At 47.2% G+C, this 27,285-nt stretch overlaps 1 protein-coding gene across 1 annotated transcript in view; it reads right to left on the bottom strand.

Annotated features, from left to right (window-relative positions):
* spef2 (sperm flagellar 2) overlaps positions 1-23,478 on the bottom strand; it is a 314,152-nt gene extending 290,674 nt beyond the window's left edge. The window contains exons 1-3 of the mRNA XM_078557229.1: positions 23,469-23,478; positions 22,842-22,944; positions 3,117-3,369 (exon numbers count right to left, since the gene is read on the bottom strand). Coding sequence (XP_078413355.1) covers positions 3,117-3,369; positions 22,842-22,944; positions 23,469-23,478 — 366 coding nt within the window. The remainder of the gene's footprint in view (positions 1-3,116; positions 3,370-22,841; positions 22,945-23,468) is intronic.
* Positions 23,479-27,285: the final 3,807 nt, after the last annotated feature.

The following is a 27,285-nucleotide window of genomic DNA, read 5'->3' as shown; positions in this document are numbered from 1 at the left end:
TGAGATTTCAGAATACTTGGATGTGCATGGTAAAATCAGGCAAAGTCAGCATGGTTTCATCAAGGGGAGGTCATGCCTGACAAATCTGTTAGAATTCTTTGAGGAGGTAACGAGTAGGTTAGACAAAGGAGAGCCAATGGATGTTATTTACTTGGACTTTCAGAAGGCCTTTGACAAGGTGCCGCACAGGAGGCTGCTCAGTAAGATAAGAGCCCATGGTGTTAGAGGCAAGGTACTAGCACGGATAGAAGATTGGCTGTCTGGCAGGAGGCAGAGAGTGGGGATAAGGGGGTCCTTCTCAGGATGGCGGCCGGTGACTAGTGGAGTTCCGCAGGGGTCAGTGTTGGGACCACAACTTTTCACTTTATACATTAATGATCTAGATGAAGGAACTGAGGGCATCCTGGCTAAGTTTGCAGATGATACAAAGATAGGTGGAGGGACAGGTAGTATTGAGGAGGCGGGGAGGCTGCAGAAGGATTTGGACAGGTTAGGAGAATGGGCAAAGAAGTGGCAGATGGAATACAATGTGGGGAAGTGTGAGGTCATGCACTTTGGTAGGAAGAGTAGAGGCATAGACTATTTTCTAAATGGGGAGAGAATTCAGAAATCTGGAGTGCAAAGGGACTTGGGAGTCCTAGTCCAGGATTCTCTTAAGGTTAACGTGTAGGTTGACGCGGTAGTTAGGAAGGCAAATGCAATGTTGGCATTTATTTCGAGAGGACTAGAATATAAAAGCAGAGATGTGCTGCTGAGGCTTTATAAGGCTCTAGTCAGACCACATTTAGAATATTGTGAGCAATTTTGGGCCCCGTATCTCAGGAAGGATGTGCTGGCCCTGGAGAGGATCCAGAGGAGGTTCACGAGAATGATCCCAGGAATGAAAGGCTTAACATATGAGGAACATTTGAGGACTCTGGGTCTATATTCGATGGAGTTTAGAAGGATGAGGGGGGATCTGATTGAAACTTACAGAATACTGAAAGGCCTGGATAGAGTGGACGTGGGGGAGATGTTTCCATTAGTAGGAGAGACTAGGACACGAGGGCACAGCCTCAGAGTAAAGGGAAGACCTTTTAGAACAGAGATGAGGAGAAACTTCTTTAGCCAGAGAGTGGTGAATCTATGGAATTCAGTGCCACAGAAGGCTGTGGAGGCCAGGTCATTGAGTGTATTTAAGACCGAGATAGATAGGTTCTTGATTGGTAAGAGGATCAAAGGTTACGGGGAGAAGGCAGGAGAATGGGGTTGAGAAACATCAGCCCTGATTGAATGGCGCAGCAGACTCGATGGGCCGAATGGCCTAATTTCTGCTCCTATGTCTTATGGTCTAAATGCATTGGAGGCTGTTCAAAGGAGGTTTACTAGATTGATACCTGGAATGAGTGGGTTGTCTTATGAGGAAAGGTTGGACAGACTGGGCTTGTTTCCACTGGAGTTTAGACGAGTGAGGGGTGATTTGATTGAAGTATACAAGATCCTGAACGGCCTCGACAAGGTGAACGTGGAAAGGATGTTTCCTCTTGTGGGTGAGTCCAGAGCTAGGGGGCACTGTTTTAAAATTAGGGGTCGCCCTTTTAGGACAGAGGTGAGGAGAATTTTTCTCTGAGGGTTGTGCAACTTTGGAACTCTCTGCCTCAGAAGGTGGTGGAGGCGGGGTCATTGAATATTTTTAAGGCGAAGGTAGATAGATTCTTGTTAGGCAAGGGAATCAAAGGTTATCAGGGTTAGATGGGAATGTGGAATTCGAAACACAAACAGATCAGCCATGATCTTATTGAATGGTGGAGCAGGCTCAAGGGCCGAATGGTCTAATCCTGTTCCTACTTCTTATGTTCTTACGCTATGTTCCAGGGGAGCCAGGGCAAGAACAAGAGAGTCAGGAGGAGAGACCCAGGCAATGGAGGCAATTCGCCAGAACTAGGGTATACCAAAGGAGACTCTCCTATTTACAAAGAAGTGACAGACAATGCCTGTACTTGTCCCAAGCTCTAGTAGATGACATCTGCCACATTCTTCATGAAGACTTGATGTCCTGTGGAGTTGGAGGCTATCCCCTTGCCAGTGGCTTTCAAGGTGACCACTATGCTCAATTCTTTTGCCTGTGGGTCTTTCCAGGGATCCACGGGGTACCTGTGCATCATCTAGCAGTTCGCAATACATAGAAGCATAAACGTGGTCACAGGTGCCTTTACAGCAAGGCACATCACCATGTGAGGTTTCCACTTGATGAAGATAGCCAGGCTGTGAGATTCACTGGGTTTGCAGCTATCCCAGGCTTCCCCAGGGTGCAGGATGCAATCGACTGCACCCATGTGGCTTTGAGGGCTCCATGGCAGCAGCTCCTAATGTTTATCAACCGTAAAGTCTTTCATTCCATCAATGTTCAACTGGTCTGCAATCCTCGGCAGCACATAATGCACGTTTGTGCCAGGTACCCTGGGAGTTCCCATGACTCGTACATCCTGAGTCAATCCCAGATACTTCAGATTATACGAAGGGCCTGAGCAACTGCAGAGATGGCTGCTTGGGGGTTAAGGGGTACCCACTGAAACACTGGCTCTTGACACCAGTGCATCACCCTCAGTCATTTGGAGGAGAGGTACAATGCTGAGCAGTTACACAAGGTCCCTAGACAAGCAGAGGCATTCTGAAGACGCGCTTCAGATGTTTGGACCACTCAAGTGGCGCACTGCAGTACACTCCATAGAAACCATAGAAGCCAGAGAAAGGTTACAGCATAGAAGGAGGCCATTCGGCATATCTTGAGGAGATGGTGCAACTGGAGGGAGGCCTTGGAGGAAGCAAGATGTGGGAGAGGTGTGTGTGTCTCTGTGTGTGAGATTGAGTGTGTGTGTGTGTGTCTCTGTGTGTGAGATTGAGTGTGTGTGTGCACACGTGTTAGTGTCTGTGTGTACGTGCAGGTTTGCGTGTGTATATGTGCCTCCATGTATGAGATTGTGTAAGTGGTTGTGTGCGTGTGTATTTGTTTGTATGTGCGTGTGTGAGAGTTTGGTGTTTGTGTGAATGTGTGTCTTTTCACCCTTGGACCCTCTCTCCTCCCGCCGCTAGTTCCCCCTCCCTCTCTGCCCCCCGCCACCTCGCCAGGCTCTCACCTCTTTGTACATCCTGCTGCTGATGCTGGCCAGTTTGGCTGCTGCAGGTGGTCTCATGGTCTCCATGGCCAGTTTAGAGAGCTGAGCTTTCTTTTTCCTCCGGAGAGCAATGTAGATTTGATACAGGAGGCGTGTGGCAACACCAGGCTCCTGCTGAACCAGTGCCTGCACCACATTGTCACTGATCATCACCCCCAAGAGCTGCAGAGTGGGTAGCAGACGCTGGAAGTTATTGAGCTGAGAAATGGCATTCCTGCAGGGTAGGGGGGAAAACAAAGAACATTCAGAGGACAGGATCAGAGAACAGATTAATATTGTTCAACTTACCCTGTTCACTGGTTGGTGTTGCACTGCACACTGGATGGGATTACCCAGTACTCTGGTGGGGACTACACATTACGCTGGCATGGATTACAGTGTACACTGGCTGGGATTATACTGTACACTGTCTTAGTTTACAATGTACACTGGCTGGGATAACATGTAGATTTTTTTTCTCTATTCTTTCATGGGATGTGGGTGTCACTGGCAATTGTTGCCCATCCCTAATTGCCCTTGAGCCGAAAGGCTTGTTTGGCCATTTCAGAGGGCAGGTAAGAGTCAACCGCATTGCTGTGGGTCTGGAATCACATGTAGGCCAGACCAGGCAAGGACAGCAGATTTCCTTCCCTAAAGGAGATTAGTGAATCAAATGAATTTTCACAGCAATCAATGATAGTTATCACGGTCACCATTACTGAGACTAGCTTTATATTCCCAAATGTATTCATTTGGGAATATAAAGCTGCTGTGGGATTTGAACCCATGACCCTGGATTACTAGGCCACTGATATTGCCACTACACCGCATCACCCGTTTGGTATAATCCTACAGATTGGATGGGATTGCAGTGTATCCTGGTTAGGATTAATCTGCACCCTGTACATGGGATGAGATTACCCTGGATCTGTAAATAAGAGCAAACAAAATGAAAGAAAACTCAAAGATGTTTCATAAATACATAAAGAGAAAGAAGATCATTAAGGAACAAGTAAAATCACATAGGAACCAAAAAGGTAACTTGTGTGTGGAGGTAGAAGACGTGAGTACCGTTATTATTGAAGACTTTCCATCTGTTTTCACAAAGGAGGGTAACGATGCAGATATTGGAGTTAAGGAGGAGTGTGACACATTGAATGGGGTAAGCATGGTGAGGGAGGAAATATTAAGGTATTAAGCATCTTTGAAGGTGGAGAAAGCCCAAAGACAAGATGAAATAGATCCCAGTAGGTTTGCCAACAGGAACTAAATGTATTCCTGGAGATTTCATCATGTGACTTGACCCCATGCTTCAGCCATTAGCCAGCCAACACATCCATCCTTGTGACATACGGCCTACCCACCCCAATTCAAAAGCAAAAAGACTCATGACCAATTTGCATGGTGCTTGGCTGTCAGCCAAAAAGCCATTTTCTCCCCCATTTTCAATATTTTTACATCTATTAAAGAGAAATATTCAAAGAAAATGACCAAGAAAGTCCTTTTTAATGTCAAAATTAATTTACCAGCATAAGAATGTACGAATTAGGAGCAGGAGTAGGACATTCGGCCCTTCGAGCCTGCTCCTCCATTCATTATGATCATGGCTGATCATCCAACTCAATAGCCTGCTCCCGCTTTCCCCCCATACCCTTTGATCCCTTTCTCCCCAAGAGCTATATCTAACTACTTCTTGAAAACATACAATGTTTTGGTCTCAACTACTTTCTGTGGTAACGAATTCCACAGGCCAACCACTCTCTGGGTGAAGAAATTTCTCCTCATCTCAGTCCTAAATGGTCTACCCCATATCCTCAGACTGTGACCCCTGGTTCTGGACTCCCCCACCATCGGGAACATCCTTCCTGCATCTACCCTGTCTAGTCCTGTTAGAATTTTATAGGTTTCTATGAGATCCCCCCCTCATTCTTCTGAACTCCAGCGAATATAATCCTAACCAACTCAATCTCTCCTCATATGTCAGTCCTGCCATCCCAGGAATCAGTCGGGTAAACCTTCGCTGCACTCTCTCTATAGCAAGAACATCCTTCCTCAGATAAGGAGACCAAAACTGCACACAATATTTCAAGTGTGGTCTCACCAAGGCCCTGTATAATTGCAGCAAGACATCCCTGTTCCTGTACTCGAATCCTCTGGCTATGAAGGCCAACATACCATCTGCCTTCTTTACCGCCTGCTGCACCTGCATGCTTACCTTCAGCAACTGGTGCACAAGGAGACCCAGGTCTCGTTGCACATTCCCCTCTCTCAATTTATAGCCATTCAGATAATAATCTGCCTTCCATTTTTGCTACCAAAGTGGATAACCTCACATTTATCCACATTATACTGCATCTGCCATGCATTTGCCCACTCACTCAGCTTGTCCAAATCACACTGAAGCATCTCTGCATCCTCCTCCCAGCTCACCCTCCCACCCAGCTTTCTGTCATCTGCAAATTTGGAGATATTACATTTAGTTCCCTCACCTAAATCATTTATATTGTGAATAGCTGGGGTCCCAGCACCGATCCCTGCGGTACCCCACTAGTCACTGCCTGCCATTCGGAAAAAGACCCGTTTATTCCTACTCTTTGTTTCCTGTCTGCCAACCAGTTTTCTACACATCTCAATACACTACCCCCAATCCCATATGCTTAAATTTTACACGCTAATCTCTTATGTGGGACTTTGTCGAAAGCCTTCTGAAAGTCCAAATAAACCACATCCACTGGCTCCCCCTCATCAACTCTACTAGTTACATCCTCAAAAAATTCCAGTAGGTTTGTCAAGCATGATTTCCTTTCAAAAATCCAAACTGACTCTATCCGATTCTGCCACTGTTTTCCACGTGCTCAGCTATTAAATCTTTTATAATGGACTCTAGAATTTTCCCCACTACTGACATCAGGCTGATTGGTCTATAATTCCCTGTTTTCTTTCTACCTCCTTTTTTAAATAGTGGGGTTACATTAGCTACCCTCCAATCTGTAGGAACTGTTCCAGAGTCTATAGAATCTCGGAAGATGACCACCAATTCATCCACTATTTCTAGGGCTAATTCCTTAAATACTCTGGGATGCAGATTATCAGGCCCTGGGGATTTATCGGCCTTCAATCCCAACAATTTCTCCAACAATTTCCTTACTAATATTGATTTCTTTCAGTTCCTCCCTCTCACTAAACCCTGTGTTCCCCAACATTTCTGGTATGTTATTTGTGTCCTCCTTTGTGGAGACAGAACCAAAGAATGTATTTAGTTGGTCAGCCATTTCTTTGTTCCCCATTATAAATTCCCCTGTTTCTGACTGTAAGGGACCTACATCTGTCCTCACCAATCTTTTTCTCTTCACATACCTGTAGAAAGTTTTACAGTCAGTTTTTATGTTCCCTGCAAGCTTACTCTCGTACTCTATTTTCCCCTTCTTAATCAATCCCTTCGTCCTCCTTTGCTGAGTTCTAAACTGCTCCCAATCCTCAGGTCTGTTGTTTTTTCTGACCAATTTGTATACCTCTTCCTTGGATCTAATACTATCTCTAATTTCCCTTGTAAGCCATGGTTTGGCCACCTTTCCTATTTTACTTTTGCACCAGGCAGGAGTAAACAATTGTTGCAGTTCACCCATGCGCTCTTTGAATGTTTGCCATTGCCTATCCACCATCATCCCTTTAAGTAACGTTTCCCAATCCATCATAGCCAACTCGCACCTCATACCATCGTAGTTCCCTTTATTAAGATTCAGTCTCAGAATCAACTACGTCACTCTCCATCTTGATGACGAATTCTATCATATTATGGTCGGTCATACCCAAGGGGCCTTGCACAACTAGATTGCCAATTATTCCTTTCTTATTACACAATATCCAGTCGAGGATGGTCTGTCCTCTAGTTGGCTCCTCAACATATTGGTCCAGAAAACCATCCTGTATACACTGTATCCTCCTCTACGGTATTTTTACTAATTTGATTTGCCCAATCTACATACAGATTAAAGTCACCCATAATTACAGATGTTCCTTTACTACATGCGTCTCCAATTTCCTGTTTAATGCCATTCCCAACATCACCACTACAGTTTGGGGGGTCTATATACAACCTCCACTAATGTTTTTTGTCCCTTAGTGTTTCTCAGATCTACCCATACAGATTCCACATCGTCGGAGCTAATATCTTTCCTCACTGTTGCGTTAATTTCCTCTTTAACCAGCAATGCAACTCCACCGCCTTTTCCTTTTTGTCTGTCCTTCCTAAATACTGAATACCCCTGGATGCTCAGTTCCCATCCCTGGTCACCCTGCAGCCATGTCTCCGTAATCCTGACTATATCATACCTGTTTACATCTATTTGCGCAGTTAATTCATCCACTTTATTGCGAATGCTCCTCGTGTTAAAGCACAAAGCCTTAAGGCTTGTTTTTTTAACATTACTTGTCCCGTTCCCACTATTTTTCACTGAGGCCCTGTTTGGTTCTTGCCCTTGATTTCTCTGCCTATCCCTTTTCTTATTCCCCTTTCTGTCTTTTGTTCGTGTCCTTGATTCCCCCTCCTGACTCCTTCCATAGGTTCCCATCCCCCTGCCATTTTAGTTTAAACCCTCCCCAATCACTCTACCAAATATTCCCCCTAGGACATCAGTCCCGGTCCTGCCCAGGTGTAACCCGTCCAGTTTGTACTGGTCCCACCTCCCCCAGAACCGGTCCCAATGTCCCAGGAATCTGAACCCCTCCCCCTCACACCATCTCTTCAGCCACGTATTCATCCAATATATCCTGCTATTTCTACTCTGACTAGCACGTGGCACTGGTAGTAATCCTGAGATCACTACCTTTGAGGTCCTACTTTTCAACTTACTTCCTAACTCCCTATATTCTGCTTTCAGGACCTCATCCCTTTTGTTTACCTATGTCGTTTGTACCAATGTGTACCACGACCACTGGCTGTTCACCCTCCCCCTTCAGAATGTCCTGTAGCCGCTCTGAGACATCCTTGACCCTAGCACCAGGGAGGCAACATACCATCCTGGAGTCTCGTTTGCAGCCACAGAAACGCCTATCTACTCCCCTTACAATGAATCCCCTATAACTATTGCATTCCCACACTTTTTACTCCTCCCCTGTGCAGCAGAGCCAACCATGGTACAACGAATTTGGCTGTTGCTGCTTTCCCCGAGAGGCCATTCCCCCCAACAGTATCCAAAGCGGTATATCTGTTTCACTCCCTTGCTTATCAAAGAATCTATCTGGCTCTGCCTTAAAAATATTCAAAGACTCTGCTTCCACTGCCTTTTGAGAAAAAGAGTTTCAAAGACTCATGACCCTCTGAGAGAAAAAAATTCTCATCTCTCTCTTAAATGAGCTACCCACTTATTTTTAAACAGTGACCTCTAGTTCTAGATTCTCCCACAAGAAGAAACATCCTTTCCACATCCACCCTGTCAAGTCCCTTCAGGATCTTATATGTCTCAATCAAGTCGCCTCTTACTCTTCTAAACTCCAGCAGATACAAGCCTAACCTGCGCAACCTTTCCTCATAAGACAACCTGCCCATTCCAAGTATTAGTCTGGTAAACCTTCTCTGAACTGCTTCTAACACATTTACATCCTTCCTTAAATAAGGAGACCAGTGCTGTACACAGTACTCCAGATGTGGTCTCACCAGTGCCCTGTATAACTGAAGCATAACCTCCCTACTTTTGTAATCAATTCCCCTCACAATAAATGATAACATTCTATTAGCTTTCCTCATTACCTGCTGTACCTGCAGACTAACCTTTTGTGATTCATGCACTCAGACACCCAGATCCCTCTGCATCTCAGAGCTCTAAAATCTCTCACCATTTAGATAATATGCTTCTCTTTTATTTCTTTCTGCCAAAGTAGACAATTTCACATTTTCCCACGTTATATTCCATTTGTCAGATCTTTGCCCATTCACTTAACTTATCTATATCTTTTTGTAGCCTCCTTATGTCTTCTTCACTTTCCTACCTATCTTTGTGTCATCAGCAAATTTAGCAACCATTCCTTCTGTCCCTTCAACCATGTCACTTGTATAAATTGTAAACAGTTGAGGTCCCAGCACTGATCCCTGTGGCACACCACTCATTACATCCTGCCAACCAGAAAAAGACCCATTTATGGCTACCCTCTGTTTCCTGTTAGCCAGCCAATCTTCTATCTACGCCAATATGTTACCCCCTACACCATGTGCTTTTATTTTCCACAGTAACCTTTGATGTGGCACTTTATCAAATGTCTTCTGGAAATCTAAGTACCGTACATCCACTGGTTCCCCTTTATCCACAGCACATGTGATTCCTTCAAAGAATTCCTATAAATTGGTTAAACATGATTTCCCTTTCACAAAATCATGTTGACTCTGCCTGATTGCCTTAAACTTTCCTAAGTGCCCTGCTACAACATCTTTAAGAATAGCTTCTAACATTTTCCCTATGACAGATGTAAAGCTAACTGACCTATAGTTTCCTGCTTTCTGTCTCCCTCCCTTCTTGAATAAAGGAGTTCCATTTTCTATTTTCCAATCTCATGGAACCTTCCCTGAATCTGGGGAATTTTGGAAAATTAAAACCAACGCATCAACTATTTCACTCAGCACTTCTTTCAAGACCCTAGGATGAAGTCCATCAGGACCCAGGTACTTGTCAGCCCACAGCTTCAACAAAGTACTCTGTACCACTTCTTTGGTGATTGTAATTTTCCCGAGTTCCTCCCTCCCTTCTACTTCCTGATTTACAGCTATTTCCGGGAGGCTACTTGTGTCCTCTATAGTGAAGACCGATGCAAAATACCTGTTCAATTCATCTGCCCTCTCTCCAGGGTTGCACACAGCAGTGTCCTAGAGATTGATCTTCAATTCTGGGAGACTCCAGGCCAGTCCTGAGGGGCTGACAACCCTAATTCTAAGGTATTAAGGGAAGCAAGAGAAGAAACAGTGGCTTCTCTGATTGTAATTTTCCAATCTCTCTGGCTACAGGTGTGATGCCAGAGAACTAGAGGACAGCTAACATTGCACCATTGTTTAAAAAGGGAGGGATAGACCGAGTAATTACAGGACCAGACAGCAAAACCTTGGTGCTGGGAAAATTATTGAAGAAAATTCTGAGGGACGTTTCGAGATGCACTGATTAATCTAGAACAATCAGGATGGATTTGGGAAGGGAAGATCATGATTGACTCATGTGATTGAATTTTTTGAGGTTGATGGGGATAGCTTGTTTAAAGTATGGAATTTGGCAAAGCTTTTGATATGGTCCCACAATGCAAATTGGTCAGAAAAGCAACAGTTCATGAGATCCAAAGCAAGTCAGGAGAGGTGACGGCATAGTGGTATTATCACTGGACTAATAATCTAAAAAGCCAAGGTAATGGGGAGCCGGGTTTGAATCCCACCACAGCAGATGCTCGAATTGGAATTCAATAAAAATCTGCAATTGAAAGACTAATGATAACCATGAAACCTCTGCAAACTACTGAAAAAACCCATCCCAGTCCACCAACACCACCCAGGGAAGGAAATCTGCTGCCCCCACCTGGTCTGGCCCACATGTGACTCCAGACCCACAGGTTGACTCTGAAATGGTCTAGCAAGCCACTCAGTTGTTACGAAGTCCCAAAAAAGGAATGAAACTGGAAGGACCCAGCCCTGTCGATTCTGCAAAGTCCTCTTTACAAACATCTGTCCCTTTTGGGAGAGCTGTCTCACAGACTAGTCAAGCAAAAGCCTGAGTTAGTCATCCTCACGGAATCATATCTTACAGGTAATGTCCCAGACCCCACCACCACCATCCCTGGGTATGTCCTGTCCCACCAGCAGGACAGGCCCAGCAGAGGTGACAGCACAGTGATATACAGCCGGGAGGGAGTTACCCTGGGAGTCCTCAATATCGACTCTGGACCCCATGAAGTCTCATGGTATCAGGTCAAACATGGACAAGGAAACCTCCTGCTGATTATCATGTACCGCCCTCCCTCAGCTGATGAATCAGTGCTCCTCCATGTTGAACACCACATGGAGGAAGCACTGAGGGTGGCGAGGGTGCAGAATGTTCTCTGGGTGGGGGACTTCAATGTCCATCACCAAGAGTGGCTCGGTAGCACCACTACAGACTGAGCTGGCCAAGTCCTAAAGGACATAGCTGCTAGACTGGGTCTACGGCAGGTGGTGAGGGAACCAACAAGAGGAAAAACATACTCGACCTCATCCTCACCAACCTGCCTGTCGCAGATGCATCTGTTCATGACAGTATCGGTAGGAGTGACCACTGCACAGTCATTGTGGAGATGAAGTCCCACAGTCACATTGAGGATACCGTCCATCGTGTTGGGTGGCATTGTCACTGTGCTAAATGGGATAGATTTCAAACAGATATAGCAACTCAAGATTGGGCATCCATGAGGTGCTGTGGGCCATCAGCAGCAGCAGCAGAGTCTGTAACCTCAGGGCAGCCCTTGCAACTCCAACTCGCCTCAACCACAGGGAAGGCCTTACGTCCCCACCGCCCCTCATCATGTGGTGACCTGACTCAGGTGTACAAGCTTATGAGGGGCCCAGATAGAGCGTACAGGGATGCCCCATTTTCCCTAGCTGAGGGGTTAGTTACCAGGGGGCACAGTTTTAAGGTGATTGGTAGAAGAGTTAGAGGGGACACGAGGAAAAACGTTTTCACCCAGAGGTTGGTGGGTGTTGGAATTTGCTGCCTAAGTTGTTGGTTGAGGCAGATACCCTCAACTCATTTAAAAGGTACCTGGATCTGCGCCTGAAGTGCTGTAACTTGCATGGCTATGGAATAGGTGCTGGAAAGTGGGGTTAAAATGGGCGGCTGGATTTCTATTTTTTTCCTTTTCAGCTGGTGTGGACACGATGGGCTGAACCGTAAATTTCCGATGGTTCTTTGGGTTAGAGGCCTGGAGATAGGAAGTGAGATTTGGCTGGGATGCTGTTTTTCAACCAGCACAGACAAGATGGAACAAATGGGCAATTTCTGTGCTGCAAATTTTCTTTCTGTGCATTGGATTGAACCATTCTGGATCCTATGCACTGGGTGGAACCATTCTGTAACCAATACACTGGGTGAGTTTATTCTGAATTCTACACACTGGATGGGATCATTCTGTGCCCTTTGCACCGGTTAGGATCATTCTGGATCCTATGCACTGGCTGGGATCCTTCTGTACCCTATACACTGGGTGAGATCATTCTAGACCCTATAGGCTAGGTGTGATCATTCTGTATCCTATGCACTGGGTAGGAAGATTCTGGATCCTATACACTGGGTGGGCTCATTCTGGATCTTATACACTGAATTGAACCATCCTGGACAATATACCCTGTGTGGGATCATTCTGTACCCTATGCACTGGCTGGGATCCTTCTGTACCTTATACACTGGGTGGGATCATTCTCTACCTATGCACTGGATGGGATTATTCTGCACCATATGCACTGGATGGGATTATTCTGCATCATATGCACTGGGCGGTATTATTCTGGACCATATACACTGGGTGAGATCATTCTGGATCCTATATAATGGATGTGATCATTCTGGATTCTAAACACCAGGTGGGATCATTCTGGACCATATACACTGGGTGGGATCATTCCATACCCGTTGCACTGGGAACAGATCATTCTGGATCATATACACTGGATGGAATCATTCTATACCCAATACACTGGGTGGGATTATACTGAATTCTACACACTGGATGAGATCAATCTGCACCCCATACAGTGGGTGGGATTGTTCTGAACTCTATGCACTGGGTATGATCAGTCTGTATCTTATGCACTGGGTAGGAAGACTTTGGATCCCATAATATGGGTGGATTCATTCTGAATCAGTCACACTGGATTGAATTATTCTGTACCCTATACACTGGGTACGATCATTCTGGACCAAATACACTGGGTGGGATCATTCTGCACCCTTTGCACTGCGTAGGATCATTCAGGATCCTATACACTGTACGGAATCATTCTGTATCCAATACACTGGATGGTATAATTCTGTATCCAATACTCTGGGTGGGATAATTCTATAACCTATATGCTGGGTGGGATAATTCTATAACCTATATGCTGGGTGGGATAATTCTGTACCCTACACACTGTGGGGGAGTGGGGGGGTGGGGGGGGGGACGGAATCATTCTGCAGCCTATGGACCGGCTGGGGTCCTTCTGTACCCCATACACTGGGTGGGATCATTCTGGATTCTATGCGCTGGCTGCGATTTTTCTCTACACTGTACACTGGGTGGAATCATGCTGTACCCTATGCACTGGATGGGATCATTATATAACCTGTACACTGGGTGGGATCACTCTGGATCCTACACACTGGGTGGGTTCATTCTGTACCCTATACACTGGGTGGAATCATTCTGCACCCTTTGGACTGCATCAGATCATTCTGTATCCAATACCCTGGTGGGATCATTCTATAACCCGTACACTGGGTGGAATCATTCTGTACCCTTTGCACTGCGTAGGATCATTCTGGATCCTATACACTGTATGGAATCATCCTGTATCCAATACATTGGATGGGATCATTGTATAACCTATACACTGCTGGGTGGAATAATTCTGTACCCTATACACTGGCTGGAATCATTCTGTACCCTTTGCACTGTGTAGGATCATTGTGGATCCTATACATTGTATAGAATCATTCGGTATCCAATATACTGGATGGGATAATTCTGTACCCAATACCCTGGGCGGGATCATTCTGGACCATGTACACTGGGTGGGGTCATTCTGTAACCTTTGCACTGTATAGAATCATTCAGTATCCAATACACTGGATGGGATCATTCTGGATCCTGTACATTGGGTGGGATCATTCTGGATCCTATACACTTATGGAATCATTCTGTACCCAATACCCTGGGTGGGATCATCCTATAACCTATATGCTGGGTGGGATCATTCTAGACCCTGTGCACTGGCTGCAATATCCTGGGTGGGATCATTCTGTACCATATACACTGGGTGGGATCGCTCTGCACCCTACCCACTATGTCGGATAATTACATATCCAATACACTGGGTGGGATCATTCTGTGTCCTGTATACTGGGGGGGATCCTTCTGTACCCTATACTCTGTGTGGGATCTTTCTGGATCCTATACACTGGGTTGGATCACTCTGTACCCTTTGGCCTGGCAAAACTAGCAAAACTGGAGTCAATGAGAATCAGGGGGAAAACTCCCCGCTGGTTGGAGTCATACCAGCACAAAGGAAGATGGTTGTGGTTGCTAGAGGTCAGTCATCTCAGCTCCAGGACATCACTGCAGGAGTTCCTCAAGGTAGTGTCCTAGGCCCAACCATCTTCAGCTGCTTCATCAATGACCTTCCTTCCAGCATAAGGTCAGAAGTGGGGATGTTCACTGATGATTGCACAATGTTCAGCACCATTCGCGACTCCTCAGATACTGAAACAGTCCATGTCCAAATGCAGCAAGACCTGGACAATATCCAGGCTTGGATCGACAAGTGGCAAGTAACATTCGTGCCACACAAGTGCCAGGCAATGGCCATCTCCAACAAGTGAGAATCCAACCATCGTCCCTGATGTTCAATGGCATTACCATCACTGAATCCCCTCACTATCAACATCCTGGGGGTTACCATTGACCAGAAACTGAACTGGACTGGCCATATAAATATGTGGCTTCAAGAGCAGGTCAGAGGCTAGGAATTATGCGATGAGTAACTCACCTCCTGACTCTCCAAAGACTGTCCACCATCTACAAGGCACAAGTCAGGAGTGTGATGGAATACTCCCCACTTGCCTGGATGAGTGCAGCACCCACAACACTTGAGAAGCTTGACACCATCCAGAACAAAGCAGCCAGCTTGATTGGCACATTTTCCATAAACATTCACTTCCTCCACCACCGATGCACAGTAGCAGCAGTGTGTACCATCTATAAGATGCACTGTAGGAATTCACCAAGGCTCCTTCTACAGCACCTTCCAAACCCACGACCATTACCATCTAGAAGGACAAGGGCAGCAGACAGATGGGGACACTGCCATCTGGAAGTTCCCCTCCAAGTCAATCACCATCCTGGCTTAGAAATATTTCACCGTTCCTTCACTGTCGCTGGGTCAAAATCCTGGAACTCCCTCCCTAACAGCACTTTGGCTATACCTACACCACATGGACTGCAGCAGTTCAAGAAGGCAGCTCACCACCACCTTCTCAAGGGCAACTAGGGTTGGGGAATAAATGCTGGCCCAGCCAGCGAAGCCCACATCCCATGAATGAGGAAAAGAAAAGTCTGTACCCTATACACTGGGCGCAATCATTCTGTACCCTGTACACTGGGTGGAATGTTCTGGATCCTATACACTGGGTGAGAGCATTCTGTACCCTATACAAAAGGTGGGATCATTCTCAACCCTATACACTGGGTGGGATCATTCTGGATCCTATAGTCTGGGTGGGATCAGTCTGGATCCTATACACTGGATGGGATTGTTCTGGACCCTATACTCTGGATGAAATCCATCTGGGTTCTCTACGCTGGGTGGGATCATTCTGTATCCTATACACTGGGTGGGATCATTCTGTCCACTGGCTGGGATGATTCTGTACTCTAGGTGGGATTATTCTGTATGATTATTGTGTACACGAGGTGGGACTAGAAGAATCATACGGACTTGAAACATTAATTCTGTTTTTCTCTCCACAGACGCTGTTAGACCTGCTCAGTTTTTCCAGCATTTTCTGTTTTTGTTTCAGATTTCCAGCATCCACAGTATTTTGCTTTTATCTTCGTGAGTAACCCAGAGACCCAGGTTCACAACCCACCACAGCAGATGTTGGAATTTGAATTCAATCAATAAAAAGCTGGAATTAAGGAGACTAGAGAATAGTGGGATTTGGATAGTGTCTGAGAGAGTGTATTTGTGTGTGTGTGTGTGTGTGTGTGTGTGTGTGAGAGATTGTCTGGAGGCTTTTCCTCATCAAAAGAGGCTAGGTTTGAAACGCTAAATACATAAACATGGCTGAAGTCTTAGAATGTGAGGTGAGGAGAATTTGCATTTTTAGACAAATCAGGGCAGTTGGAATTTCAAAGAGATGGTAGCATGTTTACACCCAGCCAGAGAAGCTAGGCCAAGCAGTGTGTTTATTTTTCCCAAAGATTACTGATAATATTAGCACCATGAAAAGTTTTGTACGATGAGAAAGTACATTTTCAAAGACATATGGGACAATTAAATTTATAGATTAAAAGAAAGAAAAGGTATATAAGGGGGAATGAAAGGCTATGTTGAGAGGGGCCCTGTGACATCCAGCTGAAGTTTGCGAAACCACCTCAGAAACACCTCCAGCATGTCTCCATGAGTTTGCTGCATCCAACCCTAATAATTGTGCTGGCCTGGTTTTCTAACTTTAAAATCTATTTTGTGACTGTTGCCTTACAAGGGAGTATTTGTGAGTCAGGTTAGATAGAAATCTTAGTATGTACTATGGTATTATGAAATTGTATGTATGTTTTTGACATCTTTTGTTAATAAATATTTTAATTTAGTTTTTTTTAAAAATCTCTGAAGGTCTTGGTGAATTAATTACTTCTGAATTCCATGCACGCATCTCGAGACAAATACAAATTGCAAAACCGTTGTGATAGCTGGATCAAGTGTCCCTCGTGTGCCAGGCAGATCAAACCCACATCATCTGCCGCGTCATAACGTTTTGTGAAAAGGAAATCATGTTTAACCAATTTATTGGAGTTCTTCGAAGAAGTAACAGCTGCTGTGGATAAAGGAGAACTGGTGGATGTGCTGTACTGAGATTTTCAGAAGGCATTTGATAAAGTGCCACATCAAAGGTTATTGTGGAAAAAAAGCTTACGGTGTCGGGGGCAACATATTGGCATGGATTGAAGATTGGCTGCTTAACAGGAAGCAAAGAGTAGACATAAATGAGTCATTTTCTGGTTGGCAGGATGTGAAGAGTGGTGTGCCACAGGGATCAGTACTAGAGTTCAATTCTTTACAATTTATATAAATTTGCTGATGTCACAAAGATAGGAAGGAAAGTAAGTTGTGAAGAGGACATAAGAAGGCTACAAAGAATATAGATAGATTAAGTGAGTGGGAAAAGACCTGGCAAATGGAGTGTAATATAGGAAAACGTGAAATTGTCCATTGTGGCAGGACAAATATAAAAGAAGTATATTATGTACCTGGTGAGAGATTGCAGAGCTTTGAGATGCAGAAGGTTCTGGGTGTCCTAGTGCATGAATCACAAAAGGTTAGTATGCAAGTACAGCAGGTAATCAGCAAAACTAATAGAATGTTATCTTTCATTGCAAGGAGAAGTGAATACAAGAATAGGGAGGTTATGCTTCAGTTGTACAGGGCTTTGGTGAGACCACATCTGGAGTACTGTGTACAGTATTGGTCTTCTTATTTAAAGAAAGATGTAAATACATTGGAAGCAGTTCAGAGAAGGTTTACTAGACTAATAGGCAGGAGGATGGGAGCCTGAGGGGAAATTCAGGGTGCAGAGTAGACGGCAAATGCATGGCAGATGCAGTATATTGTGGAAAAATGTGAGATTATTCACTTTGGTAGCAAAAACAGGAAGGCAGATTATTATCTGAATGGCTATAAATTGAGAGAGGGGAATGTGCAACAAGACCTGGGTGTCCTTGTACACCAGTCGCTGAAGGTAAGCATGCAGGTGCAGCAGGCGGTAAAGAAGGCAAATGGTATGTTGGCCTTCATAGCCAGAGGATTTGAGTACAGGAACAGGGATGTCTTGCTGCAATTGCACAGGGCCTTGGTGAGACCACACCTGGAATATTGTGTACAGTTTTGGTCTCCTTATCTGAGGAAGGATGTTCTTGCTATAGAGGGAGTGCAGCGAAGGTTTACCAGACTGATTCCTGGAATAGTGGGACTGACATATGAGGAGAGATTGAGTTGATTAGGATTATATTTGCTGGAATTCAGAAGAATGAGGGGGGATCTCATAGAAACCTATAAAATTCTAACAGGACTAGACAGGGTAGATGCAGGAAGGACGTTCCCGATAGTGGGGGTGTCCAGAACCAGGGGTCAGTCAGAGGATACGGGGTAGACCATTTAGGACTGAGATGAGGAGAGATTTCTTCACCCAGAGAGTGGTGAGCCTGTGGAATTCACTACCACAGAACGTAGTTGAGGCCAAAACATTGTATGCTTTCAAGAAGGAGTTAGATATAGCTCTAGGGGCGAAAGGGGTCAAAGGATATGGGGAGAAAGCGGGAGCAGGCTATTGAGTTGGATGATCAGCCATGATCATGATGAATGGTGGAGCAGGCTCAAAGGGCCGAATGGCCTACTCCTGCTCCTAGATTCTATGTAAAAACTGGCAGTGGGAAGTAGTGACATATCAACTGATAACGAGCATATATCAGAGAGTAGTATCGAGGTGGACAGAATACTTGGAGAGTTTGATAGAATTAGAGTAGGCAATAGTGAGTCATTAGATGGAGTCAGAATAAGGGGGAAAGTAAAAAGCCTAAATCAGGGCTAATGTGCATGTATGTGAATGCACGGAGTGTGGTTCACAAGATTCGTGAACTGTGGGTACTGGTTGACAAATGGAACTATGATATTATTGCTATAACAGAGACCTGGTTCAAAGAAGGGCAGGACTGGGTGTTAAATATTCCTGGGTACAAGGTGGTTAGGAGAGACAGAAAAGGAAGGAAAGGGGAGGGGGTGGTAGTACTGATTAAAGATGGAATTACAGTACTGGATGGAGAGAGAGAGGATGTTCCAGAGGGGTCAAAGACAGAACCTCTCTGGCTAGAGGTAAGAAATGAAAAAGATGCAATAACATTGAATAGTGCAGTGTATAGACCACCAATTAGTGGAAGGGATGTGGAGAAACAAATATGGAAAGAGATTACAGAGAGATGCAAGAGTTATAGAGTAATCATAATAGGAGACTTCAATTATCCAAATATAAACTAGGATAGGAATAGTGCAAAGAAACAAGAGTGACGAGAGTTCCTGAAATGCGTTCAAGATAATTTTCTGCAGCAGTATGTTTCCAGTCCAACGAGAGGCCAGGCATTGTTGGACCTGGTTCTGGGGAATGAGTTGGCCCAAGTGGATCAAGTATCAGTGGGACAGCCTCTAGGGGACAGTGACCTTTGTATCATAAAGTTTAGGTTAATTATGGAAAAGGACAGGGAACAATTCAGAGCAGGGATAATTAATTGGGGGAAAGCCAACTTCGATGGGATGAGAATCCATCCCAGTCAAGTGAATTAGAATCAAATGTTGGCTGAAAGGGCAGTGGCTGAACAATGGGCCACCTTCAGAGACAAGTATTGCAGGCAATGTCAAGGTATATTCCCTTGAAGGGGAAAGGTAGGAAAAATAAATCCAGCGCGCCCTGGGTGACGAGAGAGATAGAGGTGAAGATGAAAAGGAAGAAATGTGTGTACGATGGATGTCAGGTAGAAAATAAAATGGAACATCAGGACTAGAGGGGAAGTGAAGAAACTAATCAGAAAAACAAGGAGGGAGCATAAAAAGAGACTGGCAGCGAACATAAGAGGGAATCCCAAGGTCTTCTATAAGCATGTGAATAATATAAGGGTGTTAAAAGAAAGGGTAGGGTCGATTAGGGACAAAAAGGGGGACGTGCATGTGGCAGCTGGAGAAATAGCAGAGGTATTGAACGAGTACTTTGCATCTGTCTTTAGAAAGGAAGAAGATGCCACCCAAGCTGAGGTGAGAGAGGAGGTAACTGGTCCATTAAAAGAACTTACAATCGAGAGGTGGTGTTGGAAAGGCTAACTTTACTTACAATGGATAAGGTATCAGGACCGAATGAGATACATCCAAGGGTACTGAGGGAAGTGAGAGCAGAAATTGCAGAGTCACTAGTGATAATCTTCCAGTCTTCCTTAGACACAGGGGAGGTGCCAGAGGAGTGGAGAAGTGCGAATGTTACACTCTTGTTCAAAAAAGGGGTACAAGGATAAAATGGGCAACTACAGACCAGTCAATTTGACCTCAGTGGTAGGGAAACTTCTGGAAACTATAGTACAGGATAAATCAATAGTCACTCAAACAAGTGCAGAAAAATTAAGGAAAGCCAGCATGGATTCATTAATGGAAAAACATGTCTAACTGACTTGCTGGAGTTGTTTGAGAAGGTAACAGAGAAGGCTGATAAGGGAAATGCTGTTGATGTGATGTATATGGATTTTCAAAAGGCATTGTATATAGTGCCACACAACAGACTTGTGAGCAAAATTCTAGATCATGGAACAAAAGGGAAATTAGGCACTTGGATAAGAAATTGGCTGAGTGACAGGAAACAGAGTAGTGATAAATGGTTGTTTTTCAGATTGGAGGAAGGTTTGTAATGAGTTCCCTAGGGGTCAGTATTATGCCCCTTGCTCTTCCTGATATATGTTAATGACCTGGACAGTGGTGTGCAGGGCATGGTTTCAAAATTTGCAGACGGTACGAAGATTGGAAATGTCAACTGTGACGAGGATAGTCTTGAACTTCAAGAGGACATAGACATGTTGGTGGATTGGGCAGACAAGTGGCAGGTGCAGTTCAGTGCAGAGAAGTGTGAGGTGATTCGTTTTGGCAGGAAAAATATGGTGAGACAGTATAAAATAAAGGGAGAGCCTCTAAAGGAGGTGCAGGAACAGAGGGACCTTGATGCATATGTAAGTAAGCCACTGAAGATGGCAGCGCATGTTGAGAGAGCAGTTAATAAAGCATATAGGATCTTAAGTTTTATTAATAGTGGCATTGAGTACAAGAGTACGGAGGTCATGTTGAACATGTACAAGACACTAGTTAGGCCTCACCTGGAGTACTGCGTCCATTTGTGGGCACCATACTTGAGGAAGGATGTGAAGGCTTTGGAGAGAGTACAGGGAGATTCACAAAAATGATTCCTGGGATAAAAAAAACTATGAGGATAAGTTGGCGAGTTTGGAACCCTTTTCCTTGGGAAAAAAAAGGCTGAGAGAAGACTTGATAGAGGTATACAAGATCCTGAGGGGTATGGTCAGGGTAAATAGTGAGGAAACTGTTCCAACTCAAGAGAAGATCAAGAACTAGAGGGCACAGGCTCAAAATAATTGGCAAAAGTAGGGAGGTCATGTTGGAGTTGTATAGAACCTTGGTGAGGCCACAGCTGGAGTACTGTGTGCAGTTCTGGTCGCCACATTATAGGAAGGATGTGATTGCACTGGAGGGGGTGCAGAGGAGATTCACCAGGATGTTGCCTGGGATGAAACATTTAAGTTATGAAGAGAGGTTGGATAGACTTGGGTTGTTTTCGTTGGAGCAGAGAAGACTGAGGGGCGACCTGATCGAGGTGTACAAGATTATGAGGGGCATGGATAGGGTGGATAGGGAGCAGCTGTTCCCCTTAGTTGAAGGGTCAGTCACAAGGGGGAATAAGTTCAAGGTGAGGGGCAGGAGATTTAGGGGGGGATGTGAGGAAAAACTTTTTTACCCAGAGGGTGGTGACAGTCTGGAATGTGCTGCCTGGGAGGGTGGTGGAGGCGGGTTGCCTCACATCCTTTAAAAAGTACCTGGATGAGCACTTGGCACATCATAACATTCAAGGCTATGGGCCAAGTGCTGGTAAATGAGATTAGGTAGGTAGGTCAGGTGTTTCTCACGTGTCGGTGCAGACTCGATGGGCCGAAGAGCCTCTTCTGCACTGTGATTCTGTGAAAAGGGGTAAATGTGACGGGAGGAAAAAATTTTTTTACCCAGGGTGCGGCTAGAGTCTGGAACAAACTTCCTGAAAGGGTGGTGGAGGCAGGTTCGATTGAGGTATTCAAAAGGGAATTGGATTGCTACCTGAGAAGAGAGAATGTGTAAGGTTATGAGGATAAGGCAGGGAAGTGGGACTAGGTTGAATGCTCTTTCAGAGAGGCAGTGCAGACTCAGTGGGCCAAATGGCCTCCTTCTGCACTGTAAAGATTCTGTGCCACTGTGAATACCTGGAATGGGCGGGTTGTCTTATGAGGAAAAGTTGGACAGACTAGGTTTGTATCGCTGGAGTTTAGAAGAGTAAGAGGCAACTTGATTGAAACATATAAGATCCTGAGGGGACTTGACAGGGTGGATATGGAGAGGATGTTTCCTCGTGTGGGAGAATCTAGAACTAAGGGTCACTGTTTAAAAATAAGAGGTTATTCATTTAAGACAGAGATGAGGAAAAAGAAATTCTCTCAGAGGATTGTGAGACTTTGGAACTCTCTTCCTCAAAAGGTGGTTGAAACAGAGTCTTTGAATATCTTTAAGGTAGAAGTAGATAGATTCTTGATAAGCAAAGGGGGTGAAAGGTTATCAGGGGTAGGCAAGAATGTGGGGTTGGGGTTACAATCAGATTAGCCATGATGTTATTGAATGGTGGAGCAGGCTCGAGGGGCCGAGTGACCTCCTCCTGCTCCTAATTCATATGTTTGTATGTTTATATGTAACTGTCTCTCTAAATAGGCAGAACAGCACAGCTCCACAATACTTCTTTAACATCAAGGTAACGTTACAATTTTTACTACTGTTACTGCCCAATGTTGTCACAATGTCTATCGAGTCTGTGCTACATGATCCGTGTTGCCTGTGTTCCAGGTGGTATCTCTAATAATGCCTGAACAGAGGGAGACGGTAAACTTTGTCACCTGCCCTTGGAGAACTGATCAAAATCATCCTGTAGTTGGTGCTTGTTCAAAATCTCTCCAATCAGATATCCAGTGGAAAAATCCCTCGCAAACGTGCTGGGGTCTTAAAACAAGAAACAACAGTCAGCCCCAGAATGCTCAGTAGATAATTCAAAGAGAACTATCAAACAGAGTCTCTTTCCCTCTCCCCCCTCTTACGCTCTCTCTCCCTCCCTTTCCAACTATCTCTGCCTCTCTTCCTCCCACTCCCCCTCTCAATGCCTCTCTCCCTACCTCTATCTATCTCCCTCCCTCTCTCTCACCCTCCTCTCTCTCCCCGTCCCTTACTCTCCCTCTCCTTCACTCCCTCCCTCTCTCATCCTCCTCTCTATCTCCCCCTCCCTCCCTGTCTCCCTCCTTCTCTCTCTCCTCCCTTGCTCTCTCCCTCTCTCTCACCCTCCCTCCCTCTGCCCTGCTCCCTTTCCCTCTCTCCGTCCCTCCCACTCGTTCCCTCCCTCCCTCTCGCTCTCCCCCCTTTCTCCTTCTTTCCCTCCCACTCTTACCCTTGCCCTCTTTCTCTCCCTCCTCTCTCTCTCTCTCTCTCCCATCCTCTCTCCCACCCTCTCCCTCTCTCCCTCTACCCCTCACCCATCTCCATCTTTCCCCCCTCTCTCCCTCTCCTACTCTCTCTCCCCCTCCCTCTCTTGCCAAGTCTCAATCAGTCTCTCCATCCCTCCCTACCTCCCACTCTAATTCCCTCTCTACCTCCCTCTCTCTCTCCTGCCCTATCTCCCTCCCCGTCTCCCTCCCACCCTTGCCTACCCTCACTTTCCCTTTCCCTCTCCCCCTCTTTCCTCTTCTCTCTCCTCCATCTCTCCCTCTCTACCCCTCTTTTTCCCTCTCTTCCTCCCTCCATCTTTCCCTGTCTCCCTCTTTCTCTCTCTCTCCCACTCTCTCCCTCCCCATCTCCTTCTCTCCCCACTCTGTCTCCCTCTCTCTCTCCCCACCTCCCTCCTTCCCTCTCTCTCTCCCTCCCTCCTCCCTTTGTCGCTTTCCTGCCTCTCTTTCTCCCTCCCTCTCTCACTCCCTCTCTCCCACCCACTCTACCTACTTCTCACCTCTCCCTCTCACCTTCCCTCTCCCTCTCACCCTCCCACTCCCTCCCTTTTTCCCTCTCTCTCTCCTTCTCTCTTCCTCTTTCCCTCCCTCTCTCGCTCTCAATCTCCCTCCTTCTCTCTCCCCCTTTCTCCCCATCTATCTCTCCTTCCCTCCCTCTCTCTCTCCCTCCCTCCCTCACTCTCTCCCTCACTCATTCTCTCTCCCCCCTCCCTTTCTCACTCTCCCTCTCACTCTGTCACGATCTCTCCCGCTCTCCCTCCCTCTCTCGATCCATCTCTCTCTCTCTCCACCTCTCTCTTCCTGCCTCTCTCCTTCTTTCTCTTCCCCTCCTTCTTTCCCTCTCTCCCTCCCTCTCTCCCTCACCCTCACTCTCTCTCTGTCCCTCTATCCCTCTCTCCCCTCCTTCTCTCTCTCTCACTCCCACTTGCTCTCTCGCTCCCTCCCTCCACCTCCCTCTCTCTCTATCTCTCTCTCTCCCCATCTTTCTCCCTCCCGCTCTCTCCCTCGCCCTTTTTCTCCCCTTCACCCTTTTTCTCCTTCCCACTCTCTCTCTCCCTCTCTCCCCTTCTCTCTCGCTCTCTCCATCTCTCCCTCTCTCTGCCTCTCTTCCTCTCCGCTTCTCTCTTGGCCTCTCTCTCTCTCTCCTTCCCTCTCCCTCCCTCCTCTCTCTCTCCCCCCGCCATCTCTCTCTCACCCTCCCTCTCTCTCACCCCCTCCCTTTTCCCTCTTTCACTCCCTCTCTCTCCCCTCCTACCTTTTTCCCTCTCCCCACTCCCTATCTCTCCCGCTCTCTCCCCCAACTCCATCCACACTTTTCCTGTCTCCCCATCTCCTCATTCTCTCTCCCCGTCCCTCTTTCTCCTCCTCCTGTTCTCTCTCTCCCTTCTCTCCATCTCTCTTTCTCTCTCTCCCTGTCCCTCTTTCACCCCATTCTGTTCTCTCCCCCACTTCTCTCCCCCTCTCATTCCCTCCGCCTCCCCCTCTCCCACCTGCCCCTCCTTCTTTCTCCCCATCCCCCTCCCTCTCACAACTCCTCCCCCCTCTCTCCCCAACCCTCCCCCTCCCTCTTCTCCATTTCACCCTCCCTCTCTTTCTCCCTCCCCCTCACTCCTCTCTCCCCTTCATTTCTATCTCCCTCCCCTCCCTCTTTCCCTCTCCTTCCCCCTCCCTCTTTCCTTCTCTTACCCTCCCTCTTTCCTCCCTCTGTCCCTCTTTCCACCTTTCCTCTTTCCCCCTCCCATCCTCCCTCTTTTCCCTCCTCCCTCCCACTTTGCACCCTCCCTGACCCTCTCCCTAACCCCTCTCTCGTTCCCCCACCCACTGTCCCTCCCTCTTTCCTCCCTCCCTCCCTCTTTCACTGTCCCTCCTTCCCTCTTTTCCCCTCCTTCCTTCCCTCTTTCCTCCCCCTCCCTCTGTGCCCCCTCGCTCCCTACCTTTGTCCCCTCGTTCTTTCACCCTTCCTCCCTCAATCTTTCCCTCTCTTTCCCCCTGCCTCCCTACCTCCCATTCCTCCTTCCCTTGCTCCCTCTTTTCCACCCTCCCTCTCCCCCTCCCCTGCCTCCCTCTTTGCCCTCCTTCCCCCTCCCTCATTCACCCTCTCACCCTCCCACTTTCCCTCCCTCTTTCCCCCTCCCTCCCTCCTTCTCCCCCTCCTTCATTCCCTCTTTCTCTCCCTCACTCCTCTTTCTTCCCCTTCCTCCCTCAATCTCCCCCTCCTTCCACCCTCTTTAAACCCCTTACTCCCTGCCTCTTTCCCCTCCCTCCGTTTCCCCCCTCCCTCCCTCCCTCTATCCCCTTCCCTCTTTCACCCATCCCCCCTGCCTCTTTCCCCCTCGCTCCCACCATTTTAACCCCCCTTGCTCCCTTTTTACCCCTCCCTCCCACTTTCTCCCTGTTTCCTCCTTCCCTCCCTCTTTCTCAGTCTTTCCTCCGTTCCCCCCTCTTTCTACATCGTTCCTCCCTCCCTCCCTCTATCTCCCTCTCCCTATCTCCCTCTTTGCTCCCTCCATTCTTCTCTCTAACTCCCTCTTTCTTCCCACCCTCCCTCCCTCTCTCTCCCTCTTTCCTCCCTCTCTCTCCATCTCCCCCTCCCTCTCTCTCCATCTCCCCCTCCCTCTCTCTCCATCTCCCCCTCCCTCTCTCTCCATCTCCCCCTCCCTCGCTCTCCATCTCCCCCTCCCTCGTTCTCCACCTCCCCCTCCCTCGCTCTCCACCTCCCCCTCCCTTTCTGTCTCTATCTCCCCCTCCCTCGCTCTCCATCTCCCACTCCCTCGCTCTCCATCTCCCCCTCCCTCGCTCTCCATCTCCCCCTCCCTCGCTCTCCATCTCCTCCTCCCTCTCTGTCTCTATCTCCCCCTCCCTCGCTCTCCATCTCCCCCTCCCTCTCTCTCCATCTCCCCCTCCCTCTCTCTCCATCTCCCCCTCCCTCGCTCTCCATCTCCCCCTCCCTCTCTCTCCATCTCCCCCTCCCTCTCTCTCCATCTCCCCCTCCCTCTCTCTCCATCTCCCCCTCCCTCTCTCTCCATCTCCCCCTCCCTCTCTCTCCATCTCTCCCTCCCTCTCTCTCCATCTCCCCCTCCCTCTCTCTCCATCTCCCCCTCCCTCTCTCTCCATCTCCCCCTCCCTCTCTCTCCATCTCCCCCTCCCTCTCTCTCCATCTCCCCCTCCCTCTCTCTCCATCTCCCCCTCCCTCTCTCTCCATCTCCCCCTCCCTCTCTCTCCATCTCTCCCTCCTCTCTCTCCATCTCCCCCTTCCTCTCTCTCCATCTCCCCCCTCCCTCTCTCCATCTCCCCCTCCCTCTCTCCATCTCCCCCTCCCACTCTCTCCATCCCCCCCTCCCTCTCTCTCCATCTCCCCCTCCCTCTCTCTCCATCTCCCCCTCCCTCTCTGTTTCTATCTCCCCCTCCCTGTTTCCTCCCTCCCTCCTTCTCCCTTTCCTCCCTCCCTCTTTCTCCCTCTTTCCTTCCTGCCTCCTTCTATCCTCTGTCCCTCCCTCCCTCTTTCCTCCCACCCTCCTTCTCTCTCTATCTCCCTCCCTCCTTCTCCCCCTCCCTCCTTCTCCCCTCCCTCTCTCTATCTCCCCCTCCCTCTTTCTCCCCCTCCCTCTCTGTCTCTATCTTCCCCCTCCCTATTTTTTCCCTCCCTCCCTCTTTCCTCCCTCCCTCCTTCTATCCTCCATTCCTCCCTCCCTCTTTGTCCCTCCCTCGCTTCCACTCTCTCTCACCACCTCCCTCCCTCCATCTCCCCCTCGCTCCCTCTCTCGTCCCTCCCTTCCACCCTCCCCCTTTTCTTCCTCTCTCTCCCTCCCTCTTTTCCCCCCTTACTTCCTCCATTCCTCTTTCTCCC

This window comes from Cetorhinus maximus, chromosome 2 (assembly GCF_964194155.1).
Source record: "Cetorhinus maximus chromosome 2, sCetMax3.hap1.1, whole genome shotgun sequence".
Lineage (NCBI taxonomy): Eukaryota > Metazoa > Chordata > Chondrichthyes > Lamniformes > Cetorhinidae > Cetorhinus > Cetorhinus maximus.
The sequence above is the reverse complement of the archived record's forward strand: the minus strand, read 5'-3'. Positions and strand labels throughout refer to the sequence as shown.